Raw genomic sequence first — 26225 nt, 5'->3', positions numbered from 1 at the left:
ATTCGCTGTAGTAACTCAGAGCCCTCCCCGTCCAGCGTCCCGTCACCGGCCGTTGGGGGTATTTGCTACTAACAGTTGCCGATTGGCCATTGTGGGCAGTCCCATCACACCATCCCCTCCACACACGTATCACGCTCAGGCTTGAAGACGGTTCGGTGTTTTGCCCCCCCGGCTCCCCTTGGGAGGCTGTTCCAGACCCTCACCCCTCCAGTGCTTAGAAACCTTCACCTCATGTCGAGCCCAAACTTGTTGACGGCCAGTTTGTCTCCATTTGTTCTCGGGGTAAGTCTGCGACAAAGCAGGGAACCGAACCGCAGTAGCTACGTACCCAGCGGAGCAGCCCCGCTCTCCTCCCTAGGGCTTGTGCCCGCCACCCACACGGGGCGAGTGGAACCTGCATCACCGTCCCCTGCAAAAGTCACACCAGGCCGCAAACAGTCACGATGCTGGCTTAGTGCCCGCAAGGGCAACCAGCGAGTGCATCCGGGTGCCTTTCCTTTGCCTCCTGGTGCCGGCACGGGGAGGTGACGTTTTCAAGCTTTGCTGTACAACCCGGAGGGCTGGAAACAAGCGTAGCAAAGTGAACGCTCAGCTCAGCGCCTGATCGGCAGCTGGGGCTTCACGAGAAACACCGACAGCCAGGAGACTTGCCAGTGACCTGAGCATTGGCAGCACTGGTTAATCGAGTGGCACGTGGTTAAACTGCCACAGGAAACAGCTTCCTCCTGGAGCTGCCGGCGCGTCGTGTCCCGGGGCCCCAGTGGACGAGGGGAGCCCGCGGTGGCAGAGGAATCACACCACCTGCAAGGCACCCAGAGCGCTCACTCCACAGCGCCCGCCTGCCCTAGCCTGGCCACAGGGGGTGGCATCTCTACAAAACCACGGTTCCTTCCCACTGCCCTGGCCCCTGGGGCTGCGCCCGCCTGTACGTCCTGCGCCCCCCATGGCGTGACACCAGCCAGCACCACCCCACAGGCTGGGCGAGGCCGAGAGCCCAGCCCAATTGGCACCCTGCTGCCCTCGTGTTTTCCAGAGACCTGAGCAACAACAAGATCAGCTCCTTGAGCAACTCCTCCTTCAGCAACACGAGCCAGCTCACCACCCTGTAAGTCCCGGCCCCGCGGGGAGGGGGCTGCGGCTACTGACCCACTGAGGGGCGGGAGGGCGAGGCCTGGGAGTGCTGCAGAGAGTAGACTGGGCTCTGCCTCCAAACGCAGCCCCACCTGGCTTGCTGCTGAGGCCTCTGGGCCGTGCAGTCCAGGGCCGGATCCTGTACGAAGAAGAACCGTCATTGTGGCCTCGCTGGAGGGCGCCCCAGAGGCCGTGAGCGGGGGGTGCCGGGCCTCTGCCCGGGGGTGACTCGGAGGCATCCCGTAAGGGAGAATGGCGCGGGAGCAGCCCAGGGGAGCCCCACCGGGGCGCCGCCCCTCGCCGGGTGCGTGTCGGCGCTCGGAGGACGTGACCGCGTGTTGCTTCCTCCCCTGCGTCCCTAGGATCCTCAGCTACAACGCCCTGCAGTGCATCCCCCCACTGGCCTTCGAAGGGCTCCGGGCGCTCCGGCTGCTGTAAGTACGTCCCCGTGCCCAGGGCGGGGTCCTGCCCTGCTCACAGCACGGGGCCCAAGTGGCACCTCCGTGGCCCTGTCAGTGGCCTGCTTTGGAAAGGTGCTGAGCACCCACAGCGCCAGGGGCGAGGTGCGTGGTGTGAGGACGTGTGTCCCAGCTCGGCTCAGCCGTGGGGGGCTGGGAAGGTGCTGGGCGGACGCGGTGCAGTGCCAGGGAACGGGGGGCTGGGGAAGGTGCTGGGCGGACGCAGTGCAGTGCCAGGGGACGGGGGGCTGGGGAAGGTGCCGGGCGGACGCGGTGCAGTGCCAGGGAACGGGGGGCTGGGGAAGGTGCCGGGCGGACGCGGTGCAGTGCCAGGGGCTGGGGGGCTGGGGAAGGTGCCGGGCGGATGCGGTGCAGTGCCAGCGAATGGGAGGCTGGGGAAGGTGCCGGGCGGACGTGGTGCAGTGCCAGGGAACGGGGGGCTGGGGAAGGTGCCGGGCGGACGTGGTGCAGTGCCAGCGAATGGGGGGCTGGGGAAGGTGCCGGGCGGATGCGGTGCAGTGCTAGCGAACGGGGGGCTGGGGAAGGTGCCGGGCGGACGCGGTGCAGTGCCAGGGGACGGGGGGCTGGGGAAGGTGCCGGGCGGACGCGGTGCAGTGCCAGGGGACGGGGGGGCTGGGGAAGGTGCCGGGCGGATGCGGTGCAGTGCCAGGGAACGGGGGGTGGAGGCGGGCGAGGGGCAGGGCTGCCTCCAGGTGGATGCAGCCCGAGGGTCTAAGGTGCCTGGGTGTCCCTCTGGGCCCTGCGCTGGGTGGGCGCATGCCTGGCTCTCATGGAAATGCACGGGCTGCCCGGTGGCGCACTCTGGCCCTGTGTTGCCATGAGCTTTGATCCCATGCTGCCGGCATCCTCTGGGCTCAGAGCCTCTCGTTCCCGCAGGTCTCTGCACGGCAACGACATCTCCAGCCTGCCAGAGGGCATCTTCGCCGACGTCACCTCCTTGTCCCACCTGTGAGTAGCTCCCTGCGCCCGGCTGCCCCGGGAAGGCCCCCCGGTGCCGGGCCAGGCTCCCCACAGAGCTCAGAGATCGCAGACGGGCCCCAAAGGGCAGGAGACAATCACTGCTGGGGTGGGGGGTTATTTCCTTCTGGGGTCAGCGCCGTCAGGCCACACCTGGGGCCAGGTCCCAGGGTCTCTCTGCAGCCTGGCCGGCGACATGTGACCAAGGCCTTGCCGTCACCGCCGTGTGAGCTGTGCCACGAGCGCGGGCCCCAGCCAGGCCCCCGGCTCTCTGGCTCGGGCAGAGGGGACTCGGCTGCTCCATGCTGCCGGTGCGCTCCAGCCCCTCTGCGCCGCGGGGCCGTGCGGCTGCTCTCACTCCAGGCGAGTCGGGAGCAGCTGCCTGCAGCCAGCCTCGCAGGCAGGACCAGCTCTTCGGCTCCAACGGCAGCTGGGATCCCCCGGCAAACCCCTGGCATCAGGAGCCTCGCTGGGAATGAGCGGAGCCAGGCTCCCAGCCGGGGGGCGAGAGGTGCTGCTGGGAGCGGGGTCAGTACAGGGTCTGCGAGGCCCCCTCTCACCCCGAACACCCCTGGCAGCCCCCACGCAGCTTCTCTCCGGTCCCCGTCATGGCAGGGCATGTGCACTGGCCCAGGACAGCCAGCCCCTGACCTGGGCACCCATCGGCTACAGGAGAGACCGTGGCAGGGAGACCGTGGCAGGCGGGCAGCCAAGGGCCGAAACCCCGGTGAGCAGGAAGTGCCCGGGCCCCACACGTCCTGACGTGCCCTGGGGCATGGCCTGGCCAGCAGCCTCTGCGAGCTCCTAGGAGAGGGGCCCCAGAGTCAGCTCCTGGGGGAGGGGGGCCCCAGAGGGGGTGCTCAGGGAATGGCTCCCGGGAGCCGGGACTGTCTCCTTCCCCGGGCACCGTGCCGTGGGCCCTCAGAGCGCTCAGTGCCGAGCCCCCGAGAAACGTCCGCCCCGCCGAGAGGGACGCCACGCGCCTGGCTCTGGGGAAAGGGGGGCTCCCGCCTGGCCAGCCGGTGTTGGAGCAGCTCCCGGCTCTGGGGCTGGAGATGGATTTGTGGGAGTGGTGTGCCCCCTGGAGGAGGTATCGTGGCACTGCACCCTTGTCTTCCCCACACCCGCGGGTGGCGGGAGAACCAGCAGCTCCCCGTGAGCGCCAGCCCTGGGAGTTGGCCCTGCCGGCTGGCCTCGCTCAGCCCAGGGGCTGCGAAGGGAGCGGGGCCAGGCGGGCTCGTCCCGCCCCGGGGCCAGGGGCCAGGTCTCGCTGACTCACCTTTGCTCTTGTCTCCCCTGTGCAGCGCCATCGGGGCCAACCCCCTGTACTGCGACTGCCAGCTACGCTGGCTCTCGGGCTGGGTCAAAACGGGCTACAAGGAGCCCGGCATTGCCCGCTGTGCCGGCCCGCCCGACATGGAAGGCAAGCTGCTGCTCACCACCCCGGCCAAGAAGTTTGAGTGCCAAGGTGAGGGGCCCGTTCAGCGCCCGGTTACTGGGGGCTGTGCCCAGTGGATGGGCACAGACAGGGTCCCGTGGACTCTGACCCCTGCCCTGCTCTGCCCTGGCTGTCACCCCCCGCAGGTTAATGGTGGAGCGAATGCGCCTGGTGGGGTCACTGCGGGCAGGGGATCGTGTGCCATGGTGGGTCCCATGCAGGGCTGGGACCCGGGGGTCCTGAGTCCAATGCCCAGCTCTGAGACACCTTCTCCATGTGGCAAAGCCCCTCCCGCACCCTGTGCCTCAGTTTCCCTCTGCTGATCCTGACCAGCCTCCTGGGCTGCTGCGAGGGTCAGAGACGCTAGGGCCAGGAGGGACCCTGCCAAACAGCCCATCTGACGTCCTGCACAGCACAGGCTGGAGAACCTGCCCCAGATTCTGCCTCCAGCCCAGTCACACTGGATACGTCTACCCCTGCCCGCAGCGGGCCCGGCTCAGCCGACGGGCTTGCAGCGCTGAGCACGGCTGTGTAGACTTTCCGGCTCAGGCTGCAGCCCGGGTTCCGGGACCCTCCCCCCTCCTGGGGTCCCAGAGCCAGGCCCCAGACGTCTCTCCAGCCCCGCCAGTGGAGAGCGGCTGTCTGATTGCTGGGTGGACGTGCCCCTGGCTGAGCTGGAGTGTGTCTGTCAGGGAGAAGAGTCCAACCACGGGCTGGTGAACCCCACGTCCCTCGGTGGGTTAATTCCCTGCTGGGTGGAAATGGGGTTCACCTTAGTTCTAGTCGGAATGGGTCTGGCTTCAGCTCCGGCTGGACAATGCGGAGCCTGGCAAAGCGGCTGTGCCAGGAAAGGTGCCTGGCTGGAGAAGGGCAGCTCTGCTCTCTGAGCAATGCCAGGGGCTGCCAGGGCCTGGCTCGAACTGTCCGTGACTTGCAACCCCTAGCCCATGCCGGCCAGTGGGTAAGTCTGAACCTAGAGGGTCTGACGGCTGCAGCCCTGCTTCAGTCCAGCCGGAGCAGACCCTCAGAGGGGAGAGAAGGACACTCTGTGGAGATGGCTAACACTGGGTCAGACCCTAGCAGGGCCCAGGCCCGGCTGTAGCTAGTCACGGTCAGTAACCGACCCCCGGCACTGGCCGCAGCGTGGTAGAACGCCCGGTGCCTCGCCAGCGCCGTGCAAACACACCTGGGTGCAGGCCGCTGAGCTAACCGGGGTTTGCACCTGCCTGGCCTTGGTTCAGCGGGTGCGGACACTGCCTTGTCCCAGTGCCTGTCCTTGCTGTGGGGTCGGGGGTCCCTGGAGCCCTGACCTGGGGCCAGCCCCCAGCACAGCCCAGGCCTGGGCGTTTGCACCGTTACAGCCCCACAGGGCGAAAGGGACACGGGGGCCTGGGGCCGGGCCGGCTGGTCCCACGTTCCCAGGAGGACTTTGACGCTCCGGCAGCGAGAGGCACCAGTTCGGGCCACGCTCTCCAATGAGGAGCAGATATTTATAGGGGCGAGAGGAGCCCCCACCCCGAGGGGGCAGAGCCAGAATTCCAGCCGCGTGTGAGACCCCCGGCTCCAGGGGCTGAGCCAGATACTGGAGACCAGGACGAGACCTGCGGGGAGGGGGCCTATCCCACAGTGGCTGCACTGGCCCATCAGAGACCGGACACGGACATGGTCCGGCCGTGGCCGTCTTCCACTGGCCGATCGCTACCCAGAGACCACAGAGGGGCCTTTGGGGTCTTGTATGGCAACCCTGTGACTCTGAGAAATGAACCCACCCTCGCTAGGCCAGGAAAGCCCCCCCCTCGCGGCCTGCTGGGGAGATGAGCCCATTTTAACCTCTCGGTCCCAGAGCTGGCCCACACTGCACTGACCAAAGAGGGCTTGAAAGAAAAGAGCTGGAAGGAAACCCAGCGCGGCTGCTGCCGCTGGGCCAGGCCTGGGGCTTTGCAAACTGTCCCAAAGAGGGTGAGACTCACCCTGCCAGGCGTGGGCCCCTGCTTCCGCCCGGCGGGTCAGCGCTGCCCCCGCTTCCCCCAGGATTGGCAGGGATTGAAAGGGAGCCGCTCAGCCTAGCCAGAGCTCCCGTTCGATGGGCTACAGGCTTGGCTGATACTGCTCATGGTGTGGGCGTGCTAGTGGCTGGGGGCCCACGACACGGCCACTACAAATGAGAACCTCACAAACTGGGCTTGGCGCACGGGGACTGCGGCAGGAGCTGGCTGGCTGGTCGGTCCGCAGCGTGACTGACGGGGGGATCGGCATGGGGGCCCACGGGGATGGGTTCTTGGTCCTACGGCAGGTAACATCTGGATCGGTGACCTGGAGAACCCGCAAGCGCGGTCACTAGCCCCAGGTGTGCGGTGACTTGGCAAGCTGGGCACAAGCAGCAGGAGCAACAGCAACGTGCCCCGAGGGGTCGATACCCTGAGCGCTGAGGAAAGGCTAAAAGCTGGGCCAGTTCAGTACGGCGCCAAGAAGACTGAGGGGGCCTGCGAGCAGCCTACACCTGTGAGCAGGGCTGTTCCAGCCGGCGGGGAGCGGTTGTTCCCCGTGTCCACTGCAGGCTGGACAAGTAGCAAGGGGCTTAATTCGCAGCCAGGGGATGTTGGGTTGGTATTCGGAAAACGAACGCTCAGGGCAGCGAAGCTCTGGGCCAGGCTCCCGGGGGAGGTTGTGGAGGTTTTTAAGGCAGGTTAGACACACGCCTGGCAGGGCTGGTTAGGTGACTTGGCCTCGCTGCCCTCGCAAGGTCCCTTCAGCCCGACAGGTCTGTGATTCTGTGTCTGTGTTTCGGACGGTTCTGTAACGACAGCGGGGAACAAAGACTCGGCCCTACTCACCCGAGAGGGGACTCCGTCCTCGGAAGCAGCGACGCTGAAAAAGACGAGGGTCAGGGTGGACAATCAGCTGACAGGAGCTCCCAGTGTGAGGCCAAAAGGGCCAATGCGATCCTGGGCTGCATGAACAGGGGACTCTCGAGAGGGAGCAGAGAGGTTATGTTCCCTCTGGATTTGGCCCTGGTGCGACGGCTGCTGGGATCCTGTGTCCAGTTCTGGTGCCCACAGTGCAAGAGGGATGTTGATAAATTGGAGGGGTCAGAGAAGAGCCACGGGAGTGACTAAAGGATTAGAAAACCTGTCTGATAGTGACAGACTCCAGGAGCTCAATCTGTTTCACTTAACGAGGAGAAGGTGAAGGGATGGTTTGATCCCAGTCTGCCAGCACCTGCCTGGGGAACAGGTATTTAACCACGGGCTCTGCAGTCCAGCCGAGGAAGGTCTCACATGATCCAGTGGCTGGACATTGAGGCTAGACACGCAGACAGGAAACAAGGTGTTTCTTTAACAGTGAGGGTAACTAGCCACTGGATCGCATTACCAGCCTTGGGCAGATTCTGCATCACTGGCCGTTGTTTAATGGAAGTGGGCGGTTTCCCTGAATGCTCTGTCCTGGTGCAGAGCGCAATGAATCCAGGGCCATCGCGTGGCTTGTGCTGCGCAGAGCTCCAAGGAGCTGATCACAGGGCTCCTGGCCGTGGACTCTCTGAGTCTGGTTCAGGGGCTGGCACCTGCCATAGGCTGAGAGGCTGCTGGAGCTCGGGCTGTTCAGTGTCTGGTGGCTGGCAGGTGCCTGGATCCAGGTGTGTAAGTGTCGCCCTGGGGAGGAGAGGTTCGGCTAGGGACAGCCCTGCCGCTGACCATGCTGAAGCCCGACATGCCCATTTAACGGGGAGGGTAATTAACCATTGGCCCCTCCCAGGGAACGGGCGGGTTCTCCATCACCGGAGGCTTTTCATGGGGCTGCTCTCTGAACGCTGGACGAAGGGCCTTGGGGCGGGGCCCTGGCCTGGGTGTGCCCCAGGTCAGACTGGCCTTAGACACTGCTGATCTGGGACCCCTTGCTCCTGCCCCCCGGCCCATGGCAGCCGGTGGCTGAGTGCGGGGGGCTGCCCAGCTGTGCTCCAGGGACGGTCGAGCTGCGCTCGGCGCTGGCTGCCTTGCACTGGGGTTGAACACCTCCCTGCGTAGCCCAGCCGTGTGTTAGGGGCTGGGGCTGTGGGACTGGCTTGCTCCTGGATTATCCAGCCCTGGGAGTGTGGCCCCAAGGCCAAAGTGCCCTGGCTGAAACAGCAGCTGCGCCTGTGTCCCCCGCGCCAGGCGCCTGCTGCCAGCCCCCCCCGCACGCTGCCAGTGGGCTCCAGGGACCCTCCCTCCTTCCTTCCCCCCACCAGGTCCGCCGGCCCTGAGCATCCAGGCCAAGTGTGACCCCTGCCTCTCCAGCCCATGCCAGAACCAAGGCACCTGCCACAATGACCCGCTGGCTGCCTACCGCTGCACCTGCCCCAGCGGGCACAAGGTGAGCAGGGCGCGGGCGCCAGCCCCTGGGCGGGTGGACCGGGCATTCGTTCACTGCCACGGCCTCCCGCTGCAAGTCGCGGGCAGCAAGACATGGGCAGGAGCCCAGGGCTCTGCCCACAGCTCAAATCGGGGGCGGGGGGCGGCACTCGCACCCACTGGCTGCTGGGCTCAGCTGCTGCCCCCAATCCTGCCTGGCGGGGCGTCGCTCCCCACAGGATGGGGCCTTGCCAGGGTATTGCTCATGACACCGTCACGGGACTGGCAACGGGGGACGGGGCAGGGACCTCGCGGCCTGTGGCCACAGCGCCTAGCTTTGAGCTCTCCGTCCCCAGGGCAAGGACTGCGAGGAGCCCGTGGACAGCTGCTCCAGTGGCCCCTGTGTGAACGGCGGGACCTGCCAGCCCCCGGCGCGGGAGGGAGCTGGGTTCACGTGAGTGCGAGCGTGGGGGGGTTACGGCTGTGGGACCCCGGAGATGGGGCACCAGGGGATGGCGCTGGGCGCCCACGCAGCTGAGTGGGCGCGTGTGTGCATGGGCTGCGCCTCAGCTCTGAGACCTGGGCCCAGCGGCCTTGTCCAAGCTCCCCATCCCGGAGCCAGGAATAGCGCCCGGGGGCTGGGACCCTGCGGCCCAAGGCCAGGTGGGGCTTGGCGGCTGTGGCAAAGGTGGGGCTGGCTGTGGGGGCGGGAGCGGGGAGCTGCTGAAGAGGGCCCAGCGAGGGACTGGGAGGCCATGCTGCAGCCCAAGGGGCCGTGTGGCAGGGACACTGGGTCCCCCCCTCCATCCCTGCATCCGCTCCGTGCTGAGCGGCCCCTCCACCCCTCAGAGAGGAGCCCCGAGTGCGGCCTGGCCCAGCCGCTCGCCCCGTTCCCCCGTCGATGAGAGCGGAGCTTGGGGAGCTGAGTGCCAGGGCAGGTGCCCGGGCGCGATGCCCTTTGAGCCCGAGTCCAAGCAGGTCTGTGTGCCAGGCCGGTCCCTGCAGGGGGGCCCCGCCAGGCACAGGAGCCAGCCCCGGGAGCGGGGCTCACGCACTCCCCACTGCAAGCCGGAGGCAGCGGGGTCTCTTATTCATAGATTCATAGATACTAAGGTCAGAAGGGACCATTATGATCATCTAGTCCGACCTCCTGCACAACGCAGGCCGCAGAATTTCACCCACCACTCCTGCAAAAAAAAAACCTCACACCTATGTCTGTGCTATTGAAGTCCTCAAATTGTAGTTTAAAGACCTCAAGGAGCAGAGAATCCTCCAGCAAGTGACCCGTGCCCCATGCTACAGAGGAAGGCGAAAAACCTCCAGGGCCTCTTCCAATCTGCCCTGGAGGAAAATTCCTTCCCGACCCCAAATATGGCGATCAGCTAAACCCTGAGCATATGGGCAAGATTCACCAGCCAGATACTACAGAAAATTCTTTCCCGGGTAACTTGGATCTTACCCCATCTAAAAAATCTTCTCGCGCCCCAGAGAAACGCCCCGTAACTCACTGCTGAGGCAGGGAGAGCCAATGGGCTCCTGGCACAGCCATCCCTGCCCCCGCGCGCCCACCCACCCCCGGACACCAGTGCCCATGCTGAACGGCCTTAGCCCGTCGCCACAGCAGCCCAGTCGCCGCGCCAGCCAGCCTGGCCTGGGGGGATGCAGCGCTCTGAGCCGGGGCTGCCGGAGGCTCCGGGCACGGCCAGCCAAGCAGCCCTGGCCCCGGGGCCCACAGCCAAACATTCGTGTCAGCCAGCCACCCCCAGCCTCCTTTGCACACACGCGTGCAGGGCGTGCACTTGCCACGCACGCACTGTGCATGTGCCGTACACACTGGCAGAGATCTCGGGCCAGGCAGGTTCTTGGCACTGCTAGTTTTGGTGCTTCCCGGTAATTCATCCCTCACGGCTTCCTCTCTCCCGGAGCGCTGAACCCCGGCCCAGCTCAGGACGGGGCGTCCTGTGAAGCTGTCCCCCGCTCCCGCCCCTTTACAACCACGGGACTCGCAGTTGGCCCTGAGTGCATCCCGGGCTGGGCCTGTCCTGGGGTCCCGCTGATCTGCGTGGTGCCACAGCCCCACCCTGGGCCCACCCTGCAAAGGGCGCCGGGCCTCGGGGAGCTTCCTGCAGAGGCCTTTCTGGCTCGCTCCCCTTGCAGCTCTGTGCCAGTTCAGAACTAGCAGGGCTGGGCACAGGGTCTGATCACCAGCTTTGCCACAGTCATGCCATGGGCCCGGCAGGGGCGCCTGGCTGCAGCGGGGAGCTGGCAGGCAGGACTCCTGGGTTCTGCCCAGGCCTGGCTCTGGTCAGGAGGGGCATAGAGCGCAGGACTCCTGGGTCCTGCCCCAAGGGTTTGCGCGCCAGGGGCTAGAGCAGGGAGCTGGTGGGTGCGGCTGTTTCTAGCCCCAGCTCTTCCGCTGCCTTGGGGTGTTTCCTGGGGCACGTCCCCTCGCAGTCTGGGCGTCGGTTCCCTTGGGGATGGGGGTCTCCCTCTCACAGAGCAATGGGGGTTCAAAGGCAGTCGTGTCTGCAAAGGGCGCAGGCTCCCTTGGACAAGACGTGCTGCGGCTGGCCCCTTGTGCTTCGCTCCATTGGCAGTCCAGGGATGTGCCCCACTGGGAAAGCAGGCGGGGGGGGTGGGGGGGGCCAGGTGACAATTGCTGCAGAGCCAGCGGGGAGCCTGCGCAGTGGTTTTGGTGGGCCACACAGAACCGGTGGCTGCTCCTTGCCAGCTCAGCGGGGGGGTAGCCGGGGGGCCGGGGCGTTAACCTGTGGGTTGTTTTCCTCCCCGCCCAGCAGGTGCCTTTGTGCAGCAGGATTCGAGGGGCCGACCTGCAGCGGCATCAGCGACGCCTGCCAGGACCACGCTTGTGCCAATGGGGGCACCTGTGTGCAGGGGCCCGGAAACTACACCTGTCTGTGCCAGCCCCACTACACAGGTACGGGGCAGGAGGGGCCCTCCCCGGGCCGGGGCAGGGGACAGCCCACCTGGGAATCAGCCTCCGAGGTCCCCAGCTGGGCGCTGTCCTCCCCCAGGAGGAGAATGCTCTCCCTGGCCCCACACACGTCTGTCTGTCTGCATACCCCCCCAGCCAGCCATCCCTCTCCCGCCCTGCTCACCTGAGCGAGGCTGAGCACGCAGCAGCTGGTGCAGACAGACAGCCGCTGGCCCTGCCGCTGGCCAGGGTCCCAGCCCCTGCCTCTGGGAGCCGGGCACAGGCCCCAGGGCTGGGACTCCTTGCTTGTGCCAGAGGGACATTTCAGGACGCTCCGGCTAGCACAGGCCAGGCCTCCGTGCAGCATCTCCCTGACCCAGATCCGAACGGGCAAGGCGCCTGGAGCAGAGGCCTGGCTGGGTAACGGGGGGACTTGCCTGGCGTGCACATGGCCTGGGGACCTTCTCTGCTAGGCTGTGGTGCCCTGCGCCAGCCTCCCGCGCAGACCCCCTGCATGCTCCCCGCGGCCGTGGGGACAGCTCCCAGGCCCCAGCGGTGACTCAGTGGCCTGGCTGCTCCCTTCCTTCCGCCTCGCGGAGCCGGGGCCCCGGGGGGCCAGCAGGCTCGGAAGGGTCAGTGCTGGCACTGCCCAGCCCCTGCAGCTCTGGGAGCAGAGGGCTGCAGCCAGACGAGCCCGGCCTCTCCCCTCCCTTGTCCAGGACGGACCTGCGAGGAACTGGTGGATCTCTGCTCCGTGGACCTCAGCCCCTGCCAGCACAGTGCCCAGTGCGTCGTCACCGCCGAGGGGCCCCGGTGAGTTAAATCCCCCTGTTCCCTGCCCGTGTGGCTGGGCACAAGGCACCTGGGGCTGCCCCAGACATGCCATGTTCGTGGGCACGAGCCCGCAGACCCCCCCAGTCCCCAGGCATTGGGGAGAGGCAGCGCCGGTCACCGCAGCATCTGAATTGGGACCCCATTCGCCGTTGTGCAGGGCCTCCCCCCACTCCCCCCGGGCTGCAGGGGGCACAGAGGGTGGGCAAGGAATTCACACCAGAGGGGCAGAGCCACGAGCCAGATGGACCTGCAGCCGGGGGACACCCGGGGTGCCGAGTGCCTTTGGCCTGGCTTGAAATTGCTTGTGCCCGGACGTCCCGCTGGGGCGGTTTGCCCTGGTGCCGGAGGGCAGCCTGGAGGAATTGTCGGGGGCACCTGGCCTGGGCACAGATCCCCCTTGTGCGTTCCGGGGCTGGGGCTGTCGGGCTCTGGGGCCGGCCAGCACCTAGCGCTCCGGGGCCCTGGGTCACAACGGCCCCTGAGAGTCAAAGGATCCCCCGGCGCGAGGCGTGGAGAGCCCGGCAGAGCCTGAGGGGCAGATTCAGCTCTGCCAGGTCCCCACGGGCGGGAGGGGGAGCTGTGCTGGCATGGGGCGGGGGCTAGGCCAGGGCAATGCATGGGCATGGAACCTGGGGGAAGGCCCCGAAGGGGCGTGGGGCAGCCAGCCAGTCCTCGGAGACACAAGCACAGGGACAGTGGGGCCTAACCCTGCCCTGGCCCGGAGCTGGGCTGCGGGGCCCGGTGGATCTCGGAGCAAGGTTCCCTTCCCCCCAGGTGTGAGTGCGCCCCCGGCTACGGGGGGGACAACTGCAGCCTGGACTACGACGCCTGCCGGGACCACCGGTGCCAGCACGGTGCCCAGTGCCAGGACGAGGGGAACGGCTACTCCTGCCTCTGCACACAGGGCTACAGGTCAGGCCGGCCGAGCCGCGCTGGCACCCCGGGAGGGGTGGGGTGCACAGGCCCCAGCACCTCCATCCCATGCCCCTGCACACGTGGCCCGGGCGGGGCCCAGCCTGGGCCATGCAGCTGGAGGTGAGGGGGCGGCGGGGGGGCCGTGCCCTGCTGCAAGCGGGCCCCAGGCACCCCGTCACGCACCAGAGCCAGACGGAGGCACCTCGTGGTCCGGGGAGTCTGGTCCTGCCCATGTTGCTGCCCCAGTGCAGCCGAGGGGGGGCCCAGAACCTGGCCTTGCTCTTTGGAGTTTGCTGTGGGGGGCCGTCGCCCTCACCCACCCAGAGCCCCTGCACCTGCTGTGGGGTGGCTGATCTGGGCCAGGCCTGGTTCTCCATTCCCAGCTCCGGGAGGGGACCAGCTGCCCTGGCCTGGGTCTCGCTGGGGTCCCAGGCTTACGGGCTCCTCTCACCACGTGCTGGCCGGTCCCTCTCCCCAGCGGGCAGCTGTGTGAGATGCCGCCTCGCGCCCAGCCCAGTCTCTGCGCGCGGGCCGAGTGCCAGAACGGGGCCGACTGCGTGGAGCTGGGCAGCCGGGCCGTGTGCCGCTGCCGGCCTGGCTTCGGGGGCCCCGAGTGCGAGAAGCTCCTGAGCGTCAACTTCGTGGACCGGGACACGTACCTGCAATTCACCGACCTGCACAACTGGCCACGGGCCAACATCACGCTGCAGGTACGGCCCGCGCCGCCCCCCACCCGTCAGCACCGGGCACGGCCCCTGCCAGGGCTGCACCTGGGGCTGCTGCAGGGCCGGCACGTGGGGTGAGCAGGGGCAGCGTGGCTCTGGGCCTGGCCTTGTGTCCCAGGCCCTGCCAGGAGGTGAGGCTGAGAGCTGGAGGGAGGTGGAGGTCTGGGAGGCAGGGCTGCGTGCCAGGTGGGGTGCATGGAGGTGGGGCCGGGGGTGGGGCTGGGTGCCAGGGGGCGGGACTGCATGCCAGGTGGGGTGCAGGGAGGCGGGGGAGTGGCTGGGCGCCAGGGGGCGGGGCTGGGTGCCAGATAGGGTGCAGGGAGGCGGGGGAGTGGCTGGGCACCAGGGGGCGGGGCTGGGTACCAGCTGGGGTGCAGGGAGGCAGGGGTGGGGCTGGGTGCCGGGGGCAGGGCTGGGTACCAGCTGGGGTGCAGGGAGGCAGGGGTGGGGCTGGGTGCCAGGGGGCGGGGCTGGGTACGAGCTGGGGTGCAGGGAGGCAGGGGTGGGGCTGGGTGCCAGGGGGCGGGGCTGCATGCCAGGTGGGGTGCAGGGAGGCGGGGGAGTGGCTGGGCGCCAGGGGGCGGGACTGGGTGCCAGATAGGGTGCAGGGAGGCGGGGGAGTGGCTGGGCGCCAGGGGGCGGGGCTGGGTACCAGCTGGGGTGCAGGGAGGCAGGGGTGGGGCTGGGTGCCAGGGGGCGGGGCTGGGTACCAGCTGGGGTGCAGGGAGGCAGGGGTGGGGCTGGGTGCCAGGGGGCGGGGCTGCATGCCAGGTGGGGTGCAGGGAGGCAGGGGTGGGGCTGGGTGCCAGGGGGCGGGGCTGCATGCCAGGTGGGGTGCAGGGAGGCGGGGGAGTGGCTGGGCGCCAGGGGGCGGGGCTGGGTACCAGATGGGGTGCAGGGAGGCAGGGGTGGGGCTGGGCGCCAGGGGGCGGGGCTGGGTACCAGATGGGGTGCAGGGAGGCAGGGGAGTGGCTGGGTGCCAGGGGGCGGGGCTGGGTACCAGATGGGGTGCAGGGAGGCGGGGGAGTGGCTGGGTGCCAGGGGGCGGGGCTGCATGCCAGGTGGGGTGCAGGGAGGCGGGGGAGTGGCTGGGCGCCAGGGGGCGGGGCTGGGTACCAGCTGGGGTGCAGGGAGGCAGGGGTGGGCTGGGTGCCGGGGGCGGGGCTGGGTACCAGGTGGGGTGCAGGGAGGCGGGGGTGGGGCTGGGTGCCAGGGGGCGGGGCTGGGTACCAGGTGGGGTGCAGGGAGGCGGGGGAGTGGCTGGGTGCCAGGGGGCGGGGCTGGGTACCAGGTGGGGTGCAGGGAGGCGGGGGTGGGGCTGGGTGCCAGGGGGCGGGGCTGGGTACCAGGTGGGGTGCAGGGAGGCGGGGGTGGGGCTGGGTGCCAGGGGGCGGGGCTGGGTACCAGGTGGGGTGCAGGGAGGCAGGGGAGTGGCTGGGTGCCGGGGGCAGGGCTGGGTACCAGGTGGGGTGCAGGGAGGCGGGGGTGGGCTGGGCGCCAGGGGGCGGGGCTGGGTACCAGGTGGGGTGCAGGGAGGCAGGGGGGTGGGCTGGGCGCCAGGGGGCGGGGCTGGGTACCAGGTGGGGTGCAGGGAGGCAGGGGGGTGGGCTGGGTGCCGGGGGCGGGGCTGGGTACCAGATGGGGTGCAGGGAGGCGGGGGAGTGGCTGGGTGCCAGGGGGCGGGGCTGGGTACCAGCTGGGGTGCAGGGAGGCGGGGGTGGGCTGGGCGCCAGGGGGCGGGGCTGGGTACCAGCTGGGGTGCAGGGAGGCAGGGGGTGGGCTGGGTGCCGGGGGCAGGGCTGGGTACCAGCTGGGGTGCAGGGAGGCGGGGGAGTGGCTGGGTGCCGGGGGCGGGGCTGGGTACCAGCTGGGGTGCAGGGAGGCGGGGGTGGGCTGGGCGCCAGGGGGCGGGGCTGGGTACCAGCTGGGGTGCAGGGAGGCAGGGGGTGGGCTGGGTGCCGGGGGCAGGGCTGGGTACCAGCTGGGGTGCAGGGAGGCGGGGGAGTGGCTGGGTGCCGGGGGCGGGGCTGGGTACCAGCTGGGGTGCAGGGAGGCGGGGGAGTGGCTGGGCGCCAGGGGGCGGGGCTGGGTACCAGCTGGGGTGCAGGGAGGCGGGGGAGTGGCTGGGCTCCAGGGGGCGGGGCTGGGTACCAGCTGGGGTGCAGGGAGGCAGGGGTGGGGCTGGGTGCCAGGGGGCGGGGCTGGGTACCAGCTGGGGTGCAGGGAGGCAGGGGTGGGGCTGGGTGCCAGGGGGCGGGGCTGGGTACCAGCTGGGGTGCAGGGAGGCAGGGGTGGGGCTGGGTGCCGGGGGCAGGGCTGGGTACCAGCTGGGGTGCAGGGAGGCAGGGGTGGGGCTGGGTGCCGGGGGCAGGGCTGGGTACTAGATGGGGTGCAGGGAGGCAGGGGTGGGGCTGGGTGCCGGGGGCAGGGCTGGGTACTAGATGGGGTGCAGGGAGGCAGGGGTGGGCTGGGTGCCGGGGGCGGGGCTGGGTACCAGGTGGGGTGCAGGGAGGCGGGGGAGTGGCTGGGTGCCGGGGGCGGGGCTGGGTACCAGCTGGGGTGCAGGGAGGCGGGGGTGGGCTGGGTGCCGGGGGCGGGGCTGGGTACCAGGTGGGGTGCAGGGAGGCGGGGGTGGGCTGGGTGCCGGGGGCGGGGCTGGGTACCAGGTGGGGTGCAGGGAGGCAGGGGTGGGGCTGGGTGCCAGGGGGCGGGGCTGGGTACCAGCTGGGGTGCAGGGAGGCGGGGGTGGGCTGGGTGCCGGGGGCGGGGCTGGGTACCAGCTGGGGTGCAGGGAGGCGGGGGTGGGCTGGGTGCCGGGGGCGGGGCTGGGTACCAGGTGGGGTGCAGGGAGGCGGGGGTGGGGCTGGGTGCCAGGGGGCGGGGCTGGGTACCAGCTGGGGTGCAGGGAGGCGGGGGTGGGGCTGGGTGCCGGGGGCGGGGCTGGGTACCAGGTGGGGTGCAGGGAGGCAGGGGTGGGCTGGGTGCCGGGGGCGGGGCTGGGTACCAGCTGGGGTGCAGGGAGGCGGGGGTGGGCTGGGTGCCGGGGGCGGGGCTGGGTACCAGGTGGGGTGCAGGGAGGCGGGGGTGGGGCTGGGTGCCAGGGGGCGGGGCTGGGTACCAGCTGGGGTGCAGGGAGGCGGGGGTGGGCTGGGTGCCGGGGGCGGGGCTGGGTACCAGATGGGGTGCAGGGAGGCGGGGGAGTGGCTGGGTGCCGGGGGCGGGGCTGGGTACCAGCTGGGGTGCAGGGAGGCGGGGGTGGGCTGGGTGCCGGGGGCGGGGCTGGGTACCAGCTGGGGTGCAGGGAGGCGGGGGTGGGCTGGGCGCCAGGGGGCGGGGCTGGGTACCAGATGGGGTGCAGGGAGGCGGGGGAGTGGCTGGGTGCCGGGGGCGGGGCTGGGTACCAGGTGGGGTGCAGGGAGGCAGGGGAGTGGCTGGGTGCCGGGGGCGGGGCTGGGTACCAGGTGGGGTGCAGGGAGGCAGGGGTGGGCTGGGTGCCGGGGGCGGGGCTGGGTACCAGATGGGGTGCAGGGAGGCAGGGGTGGGGCTGGGTGCCGGGGGCGGGGCTGGGTACCAGATGGGGTGCAGGGAGGCGGGGGAGTGGCTGGGTGCCGGGGGCGGGGCTGGGTACCAGGTGGGGTGCAGGGAGGCAGGGGAGTGGCTGGGTGCCGGGGGCGGGGCTGGGTGCCAGATGGGGTGCAGGGAGGCAGGGGTGGGGCTGGGTGCCGGGGGCGGGGCTGGGTACCAGATGGGGTGCAGGGAGGCGGGGGAGTGGCTGGGCGCCAGGGGGCGGGGCTGGGTACCAGGTGGGGTGCAGGGAGGCGGGGGTGGGCTGGGTGCCGGGGGCGGGGCTGGGTACCAGGTGGGGTGCAGGGAGGCGGGGGAGTGGCTGGGTGCCAGGGGGCGGGGCTGGGTACCAGATGGGGTGCAGGGAGGCAGGGGTGGGCTGGGTGCCGGGGGCGGGGCTGGGTACCAGCTGGGGTGCAGGGAGGCAGGGGAGTGGCTGGGTGCCAGGGGGCGGGGCTGGGTACCAGGTGGGGTGCAGGGAGGCAGGGGTGGGGCTGGGCACCAGGGGGCGGGGCTGGGTACCAGCTGGGGTGCAGGGAGGCGGGGGTGGGCTGGGCGCCAGGGGGCGGGGCTGGGTACCAGATGGGGCGCAGGGAGGCGGGGGTGGGCTGGGCGCCAGGGGGCGGGGCTGGGTACCAGGTGGGGTGCAGGGAGGCAGGGGTGGGGCTGGGTGCCAGGGGGCGGGGCTGGGTACCAGATGGGGTGCAGGGAGGCGGGGGTGGGCTGGGTGCCGGGGGCGGGGCTGGGTACCAGCTGGGGTGCAGGGAGGCGGGGGTGGGCTGGGTGCCGGGGGCGGGGCTGGGTACCAGATGGGGTGCAGGGAGGCGGGGGTGGGCTGGGTGCCGGGGGCGGGGCTGGGTACCAGCTGGGGTGCAGGGAGGCAGGGGTGGGCTGGGTGCCGGGGGCGGGGCTGGGTACCAGCTGGGGTGCAGGGAGGCAGTGCCGGGCCGGGATGCCGGGGAGCTGCCCAGGCCGGCTGCTGGGCCGCGGCCCCTGGAGTGACTTCCCGCCCCCCACGCCCTCCGCCAGGTCTCCACGGCCGAGGACAACGGGATCCTGCTGTACAATGGGGACCGGGACCACATGGCCGTGGAGCTGTACCAGGGCCATGTGCGGGTCAGCTACGACCCCGGGAGCTACCCCAGCTCGGCCATCTACAGGTACCCGCCCCCCCCACCCCCCGCCAGCCATGGCGCTGGCTGCACCCGGCACTGGGGGGCAGCCCATGGCCTCCCATGGGGGGGCGATTCCTGAGGGGACAGCTCCTCTCAGCGCGTCTAGGAGCCCCCGTGCCCCCCGCCACCGCCCAGCCTGGCCATGCCCCTGCCAGAGCCGGACCCATGGTGCAGGGCATGGGGCAGACCCTGGCGTAACCTGGCGCACACCGCGCCCCTCTCCCTGCCCAGCCGCGGGCACCACGGCCCCGGCACAGCCCCCTGCCCCATTGCCTCTGTGCCGGAGGGTTCTTCCAGGCACGGCGCCGTCCCGCTGCCCCACAGCACGGCTGGCTGGAGTGGCAGTGACGGGGGGCGCAGCCTGGCAGGGATGCCCCAGTGTAGACAAGGTCAGCGCCCCCCGCTCAGTGCATCCCCGACGGCGGTGCAGGCCCTGAGCCCTGTTGGGGGAGGGGACTGGGCCAGCTGCCGAGGAGCCGCTCCCTGAACCCGTCTGTGCCCTGGGATAGCACGCGCCCCCCCCAGGCCTGGGCACAGCCCCCCCTCCCCCTGGGTCTGGGCACAGACCCCCCCCCGGGTCTGGGCACTCCCCCCCATGACAGACCCTGAAGGCAGCGAGTGTGGGTGGCTGGGGTGGTGGTGGGGGGCTGGGCTGGGCAGCAGAGTGGGGACGTGTGGCAAGGGGGCCAGGGGTACCGGGAGCTGGGGTTAGTGACTGAGCCCAGCTCAGGGATGCCAGGGCTGGGGGAAGGGCGGGGCCGGGCGCTGGGCTCTGGCACGAACCCTGGGGGCTGAGATGGGGGGCAGGGTGGGGCTGGGCTGGGCAACGAGGGGGCTGGGGACGCTGGGCTCTGGCACAAGCCCCGGGGGGCTGAGATGGGGATCTGGGTGGGGCTGGGGGCAGGGTGGGGCTGGGCTGGGCAGCGAGGGGGCTGGGGGCTGGGCTCAGTCACTAACTCCAGGGGGCTGGGGGCAGGGGGGGGCTGAGCAGCCAGGGGGTTGGGGGGGGAGCTGGGCTCTGTCACGAGCCCCGGGGGGCTGAGGTGGGGGTCTGGGCGGGGCTGGGCAGCGAGGGGGCTGGGGGGGGAGCTGGGCTCTGTCACGAGCCCCGGGGGGCTGAGGTGGGGGTCTGGGCGGGGCTGGGCAGCGAGGGGGCTGGGGGGGGAGCTGGGCTCTGTCACGAGCCCCGGGGGGCTGAGGTGGGGGTCTGGGCGGGGCTGGGCAGCGAGGGGGCTGGGGGCTGGGCTCAGTCACTAACCCGGGGCCTGGGCCTGCCCCCAGCGCCGAGACCATCAACGACGGGCAGTTCCACACGGTGGAGCTGGTGACGTTCGAGCAGATGGTGAATCTCTCCATCGACGGCGGCAGCCCCATGACCATGGACGGCTTCGGCAAGCCCCACACGCTGACCAGCGAGGCGCCGCTTTACGTGGGAGGTGGGTCCCGGCGCTGGGGTGCCAGCCTCGCGGGGAGGGGTCCCAGGGCTGGCCGGGGGCAGGAGCAGGAGCTGAGCTCAGCCGGGGGGAGCCCGTGGGTGCCAGGAGCCGTCGGGGAGGCTGGCAGACGGGGCTGGCAGGGGGCAGGCCGGGACGGGTGGCACCGTTCGGGGGGAGGCTTCACTGGGCCCGGAGGGAGGGGATCTCGGCGCTCGGATCTCTGTGCCCGGTGGGGCCTCCGCGCCGGGGGGCAGGCGTGTGTCCCTGGCTGCCTGGGGGATGACGGGGTGGGGCTGGGTGCCCCAAGCGCCCGCCTCACGCCCGCCCCACCCGCTCTCTGCCAGGCATGCCGGTGGACGTGAACTCGGCCGCCTTCCGCCTCTGGCAGATCCTCAACGGCACCAGCTTCCACGGCTGCATCCGCAACCTCTACATCAACCACGAGCTGCAGGACTTCACCAAGACCCAGATGAAGCCGGGGGTGGTGCCCGGCTGCGAGCCCTGCCGCAAGCTGTACTGTCTTCACGGCCTGTGCCAGCCCGACGCCGCCCGCGGCCCCGTGTGCCACTGCGAGCCGGGCTGGGCAGGGCCGCACTGCGACCAGCAGGGCCACAGCCCCTGCCAGGGCCACAAGTGAGTGCGGTGCCAGCGCCCTTCCCCCGGGCTGGCCTCGCGGCACCGGGCACCGGCAGCAAGGCCGGGCTCCAGCAGGGCAGCACGGGCCCCGGGGGCTCAGCACACGGGCCCCTCCAGGAACCGGGGCTTAAACCCCCTCTCAGGGCCAACAGCAAATCAGTTTGGGCCTGTCTGCGTCTCAAACCACCATGGAAAGGGGCACAGGGCGGCCAAGGACTGGACTAGCCAGTGAGAGGGTTCAGGGGCACCGGCAGAGCTGGGGGGGCCCGGGGCTGGGCTAGCAGGGGGCTGCGGGTCAGGAGTGAGGGGCACCGGCAGGACTGGGGGGCCCAGGGCTGGGCTAGCAGGGGGCTGCGGGTCGGGAGTGAGGGGCACCGGCAGAGCTGGGGGGCAGGGCTGGGCTGGCAGGGGGCTGCGGGTCGGGAGTGAGGGGCACCGGCAGGGCTGGGGGGGCGGGGCTGGGCTGGCAGGGGGCTGCGGGTCGGGAGTGAGGGGCACCGGCAGGGCTGGGGGGGGCGGGGCTGGGCTGGCAGGGGGCTGCGGGTCGGGAGTGAGGGGCACTGCAGAGCTGAGGGGGGCAGGGGCTGCGGGTCGGGAGTGAGGAGCACCGCAGAGCTGCGGGGGGGGCAGGGGGCTGCGGGTCGGGAGTGCGGGGCACCGGCAGGGCTGGGCTGGCAGGGGGCTGCGGGTCGGGAGTGAGGGGCACCGCAGAGCTGGGGGGGGGCAGGGGGCTGCGGGTCGGGAGTGAGGGGCACTGCAGAGCTGGGGGGGGGGGGCAGGGGGCTGCGGGTCGGGAGTAAGGGGCACCGGCAGGGCTGGGCTGGCAGGGGCTGCGGGTCGGGAGTGAGGGGCACCGCAGAGCTGTGGGGGGCAGGGGGCTGCGGGTCGGGAGTAAGGGGCACCGCAGAGCTGGGGGGGGGCAGGGGGCTGCAGGTCGGGAGTAAGGGGCACCGCAGAGCTGGGGGGGGCAGGGGGCTGCGGGTCGGGAGTGAGGGGCACCAGCAGGGCTGGGCTGGCAGGGGGCTGCGGGTCGGGAGTGAGGGGCACCGGCAGAGCTGCGGCAGGAGGAGTGAGCAGTGTAGAGGGCAGCGGGCACTTGCCGCGTCTCTGTGCTGTGTCGCACTCCCGCTGGTGCTGCCCGCTGCTCCCTTGCCCGAGCCCCGAGGCCACGCGCAGCCAGAGGCGCGAGCTCTTGCCCGGCCGGGGCTGGGCGGCGCGGCTGGGCGCTGTTAACCTGTCCCCGGTGGCTGCGTCCCAGCGGGCCCGGCAGGAGTGTTGCCGGGGAAGGAGCAGGCCGGGAGTAGCCAGCTCGGATCTGCTGAGTCGCTGGGTTGGTACCAGCTCCGGGGGTGGCGGGGGGGGCCGCGTCACGCCCTCTGCTGCCAGGGGTGCCCCGCGGGCGCCGTCCCGCCAGTTGCCGAGCTCGCGCCGGGCTGCCTGGGTCACGGACAAGGCCCCTGGCAGACAGCGGAGCTGGTCCCCGCCAGGCAGGCCGGGCTCCCGGCGGCTCTGCCCAGGTTCGTGTCTCTGCTCCCGCAGGTGTGTCCACGGGGACTGCGTGCCCCTCGACGCGCTCTCCTACAGCTGCCAGTGCCACGACGGGTACCGCGGCGCCCTGTGCAGCCAGCAGGGGGAGCTCTACAACCCCTGCCAGAGCCTGCAGTGCGGCCACGGGCACTGCCAGATCTCGGACCGGGGGGAGGCGTCCTGCGAGTGCCAGAGCGGTTACGCCGGCCAGCTGTGCGACCAAGGTCAGCGCCCCGCCCTCCCTGGGCCCCCCATGCTCCTGCCCTGAGTCGGCCGGGGTCGGCCCTGCTGCCCGGGCGGCTCCGGAGAGCCCCGTGCGTGGCTGTGACGGCAGAGCCCCACGGACAAGCCGGGCCTGCCCCTCCCGCTGAGAGGTGCCCAGGGCCGCCGTGGAGCCAGTGGGCCCAGCGGCTCCCTGGCGTAGCACTGCCGGCCGCGGTGCAGCTGCCCCGGGTGAGGTCGGCCCCATGTCCCCGGAGCCGGGCTCCTGGTGGCGTTTGCTGCTGGCAGTTGGGAGCTAGCGCCGGCCTCGTGGGCTCCTCCCCGTGGGCTGGGCCTAGGCAAAGAGCCTCTCAGCCAGCAGGTGCCACGGAGCAGCCATCCAGGGCCGGCCCCAGCGCACCCAGGGCCGGGGCCTCACCCGTGTGCAGGAGGCAGCGTGCCAGGCGCCTCGGAGAGCCCGGGGTCTGACTGCCTCTCTCCTTCTGGCCCTGCAGAGTCGGCGTGCCGGGGCGAGCCGGTGCGGGACCACCCCCAAGTGCAGCGGGGCTATGCCATCTGCCAGACCACGCGCCCCGTCTCCTGGGTGGAGTGCCGGGGCTCCTGCCAGGGCCAGGGCTGCTGCACGGGGCTGCGCCTCAAGAGGAGGAAGGTCACCTTCGAGTGCAGCGACGGCTCCTCCTTCGTGGAGGAGGTGGAGAAGGCCAGCAAGTGCGGCTGCGCCCGGTGCATGTAGCAGCCGGGGGCGGGCGGGGGACGCCGATAGAGACCGAGGGGCGGAGCCGCCGGAGGAACCGCCCATGAGCCGGGACCGTCTGCCTGGCACTCCCAAAGCCTGCCTCGCTGTCCCTCCCCCGTGTGCACCGCGGGCGTGAGCCGGGCCCCGCCCGGCCGCCCTGGGGCAGGGGCTGCCCCATGCAGCGAGCCAGCACGAAACACCCGTGTAGATAGGGAGGGTTTTTTAAACCTGCAGCTCCCCCAATGTATTTATAGTGGGCAGGACACGGGAGCCGCCCCAGCCCCCTCCTGTCTGTCTCTGCTTTCTCCGCTTTGTACAGCCCCAGCCCTGGGCTCAGCCCCGCCATGTGAATTCCCATGGGCTGGGGGCCTGGCAGCCGGGGGTACGGCGGGGGGCTCTGACCCTGCTGCCTTTGCCTGGGGTGGCGGGACACGGCCGGCTCAGCGGCAAGGCCAGTCCCAGCCGTGCAGCATTGGCTGGAACGGCAGCAGTGTTGGTTCGTGGGCCGCGCCGGAGCCGCGGTGGCCAGAGACATGCCCTGCCCCACCCCACCCCCTCGCCGTGGGAGTGTTGAGCCCAGAGCCACCCCTGCTGTGCCAGGCCCCCGGCACTGCCCCCGCCTCAGGGCTGAGCTGGGAGGACGTCAGTGTTTGGGCTGGCGGCCTGGCCACGTGCCCGGGCAAGCGCAGGGCCTGCTGCGGTGGCCGTGAAGCCAGGCTGGGCTGTTCCTGCCTGTGGGCGCGGCCGGAGCCGGAGCTGCAGCCCCTCCCCGGGCCGGGCCGAGTACCAAAGGCGCGCCTGTGTCAGCCGCTGGGTGCCACGGGGGCTGGGTGTTCCCTCCCCCCACCAGTTAACATGGGGCCATGCGTCACTGCCCTAGTGTTTGTGTGACAAGGGCCCGGGGGTGGGGTGGGGGGGGAACAGTGAATGGTTGAACAGCTGGGCTATTTAACCCCCCTTGACCCCAACCCCCCGGCCAGGCTTGGCCGGCGCAGGGCCCTGCACGCTGAAGTGTGTGTGTGTGGCAGGGGCGGGGCCGATAGGGCCAAACCCACACTGCCCTGCACCCCATTGGAATAGGGCACTTGAAAAACCAGGGGCCTCCTGTGGCTGGGGGCCCAGCAGCTAAGTGCTTATGAGGCCCAGGCCGGGGCGTCCCGGTGGCACCAGCTGGCGCACTGTGAAGGCCTGGTTGGGTCCTGCTCTGGTGTGGGCAGGAAGCAGCCCCACAGAACTCTGGGGTGGAGCCAGGGATGAGGATTTTAGGGCTGCGGGCTGAGGGAGGGGGGGAGTGAGGGCCCTGGACTGTGGGTGCAGGTTCCAGGGTGGGGACAGAAATAAGGGGTGGGAGAGGGGGCTCTGGGCTGGGGCAGGGGGTGGGTGTGAGGGCTCTGGCTGGGGGTGTAGATGCTGGGGTGGGGCTGGGGATGAGTGGCTTGGGGTATAGGAGGGTACGCTGGGCTGGGAGGGTAGGAGGGGGATCAGGGCTGGGACGGGATTGGGGCACAGGGGGGATGGGGGAGGTGCAGGCTCGCAGGTGGGGCTCAGGATAAGGGGTTTGCGGTGCAGAAGGGTGCTCTGGGCTGGGATCGAGGGCTTTGGAGGGCAGGAGCGGGATCAGGGCTGGGGCAGGGGATTGGGGTGTGGAGGGAGGCTCAGGGGTGCAGGCTCTAGGCGGCGCTTACCTCAAGCAGCTCCCGGAAGCAGCGGCATGTCCCCTCACCGGCTCCTATGCAGAGGCACGACCAGATGGGTCTGCACACTGCCCTGTGCACATGCGCTGCCCTCGCAGCTCCTCCTAGCCCATGGGAGCTGCGGAGCTGGCACTTGGGGTGGGGGCAGAGTGCAGAGCCCCCTGGCTGCCCCTACACCTAGGAGTCGGAGAGGGACATGCCGCTGCTTTTGGGAGCTGTGCGGAGCCAGGGCAGGCAGGGAGCTGCCTTAGCCCCACTGTGCCGCCGACCGGACTTTTAATGACCCGGTTGGCGGTGCTGACCGGAGCCGCCAGGGTCTCTTTTCGACCGGGGGTTGTCAGAAACTGGACACCTGGCACCCCAACAAGGGGGGCTGGCCCAGCCCATTCGCTCAGCAGCAGGGGGGGCTGGACCAATGTATATTGGGGGTCCTGAGAGGCTGAGCCATTGAGCCAGACTGTAAAACCTGGATATAATGGAAACCACTTCAAGCCTGGGGGTGCCACAGCCCACCCCCCACCACCCCCTGGGCCCAGCACTTATGTGTCCCTGGGGGCTTTGCGAGGTGAGTGGAGATACCCCAGGCCAGGCACTCGCCTTGCGGCCAGCACAGCTCCCCTGCCTGGTCCCCCAGCTGGGGTCATTGCTCCTGAGACGCACCCCTGCTGCTTTCCCACTTCTGCACCTGTCCCCGTTTCAGCCTCAGCGCCCCGGCCCGGGCTCCTCTCGCCCTGGGGGTGGCTGGTCCCCGGCCCATTGAGGGCCCCCCCCAGCCAGTTCTACACCAATGTACCAGACGCCACGGGCTGGCTGCTCCAGGTCACGGGTGCCAGCTGCCGTTTGCCTGGGCCCCATCGCTCACCCCCCCCCCCGGGGCACCAGGGCAGTTTGCAGCAAGTTCTGTCAAGAGCTTTAATTGCTGCTGGCTTCTCCCCCGACCAAGCAACCCACCCCCCCATCCTGAGCCCTCCGGCTGCCCACTGCGGAGCCTGGCAGGGCCGCGCCGTGTTTCGCCCGATGCCAAGGCTGGGGTCATTTTCTGTTGCTCGTTGTAAGCTAACCTCTAAAGTATCTCTTTATACAGAATACTTACAGATTCTAATATATATTTGTATTTCAGTTTGTTACAGTATTTTTATACGTTCAGGGCAAGCCTAGGCCGGCTCGGTGGCCGCTGCGGCACCGCCGCCGAAGGCCCCGGCTCTGGTTGCCTGTTTGTTTTTCACGCGTCGAGCTGCGGGGTTGAGCCGGGCCAGGGAGGCGCCCTGCGTGGCCGTGTCTAGCAGAGGCCGTATTGTTTTAGAAGCTGTGTGATCTTGTCGCTTTGTCTTCCATGTGAACATGACATTTATTCCTTCCGCGATGCCGGCTGGTCTCATCTTTCCTGCTAGCAGCCCCGGGCCGGTCCCCTGTCCCAGGACGCCCGCCAGCGCCATGGAAGGGGCGTGCCCTGGCCCAGTTTAGGCACCCTTGGAGCTGGGATCCCCACCCAG

General features: G+C 70.2%; 1 protein-coding gene across 1 annotated transcript in view; it reads left to right on the top strand.

The window, feature by feature from the left end:
- SLIT1 (slit guidance ligand 1) overlaps positions 1-24360 on the top strand; it is a 139175-nt gene extending 114815 nt beyond the window's left edge. Inside the window, exons 23-37 of the mRNA XM_037905500.2 lie at positions 1034-1105; positions 1494-1565; positions 2487-2558; positions 3872-4035; positions 8231-8355; positions 8690-8787; positions 11132-11271; positions 11988-12081; positions 12877-13014; positions 13496-13727; positions 18336-18466; positions 19763-19917; positions 20262-20550; positions 22093-22304; positions 22797-24360. Of these exons, the coding sequence (XP_037761428.2) occupies positions 1034-1105; positions 1494-1565; positions 2487-2558; positions 3872-4035; positions 8231-8355; positions 8690-8787; positions 11132-11271; positions 11988-12081; positions 12877-13014; positions 13496-13727; positions 18336-18466; positions 19763-19917; positions 20262-20550; positions 22093-22304; positions 22797-23035 (2233 nt within the window). The 3' untranslated portion in view covers positions 23036-24360. The remainder of the gene's footprint in view (positions 1-1033; positions 1106-1493; positions 1566-2486; positions 2559-3871; positions 4036-8230; positions 8356-8689; positions 8788-11131; positions 11272-11987; positions 12082-12876; positions 13015-13495; positions 13728-18335; positions 18467-19762; positions 19918-20261; positions 20551-22092; positions 22305-22796) is intronic.
- Positions 24361-26225: the final 1865 nt, after the last annotated feature.

This window comes from Chelonia mydas, chromosome 7, assembly GCF_015237465.2.
Source record: "Chelonia mydas isolate rCheMyd1 chromosome 7, rCheMyd1.pri.v2, whole genome shotgun sequence".
NCBI classification, from domain to species: domain Eukaryota; kingdom Metazoa; phylum Chordata; order Testudines; family Cheloniidae; genus Chelonia; species Chelonia mydas.
The sequence above is the reverse complement of the archived record's forward strand: the minus strand, read 5'-3'. Positions and strand labels throughout refer to the sequence as shown.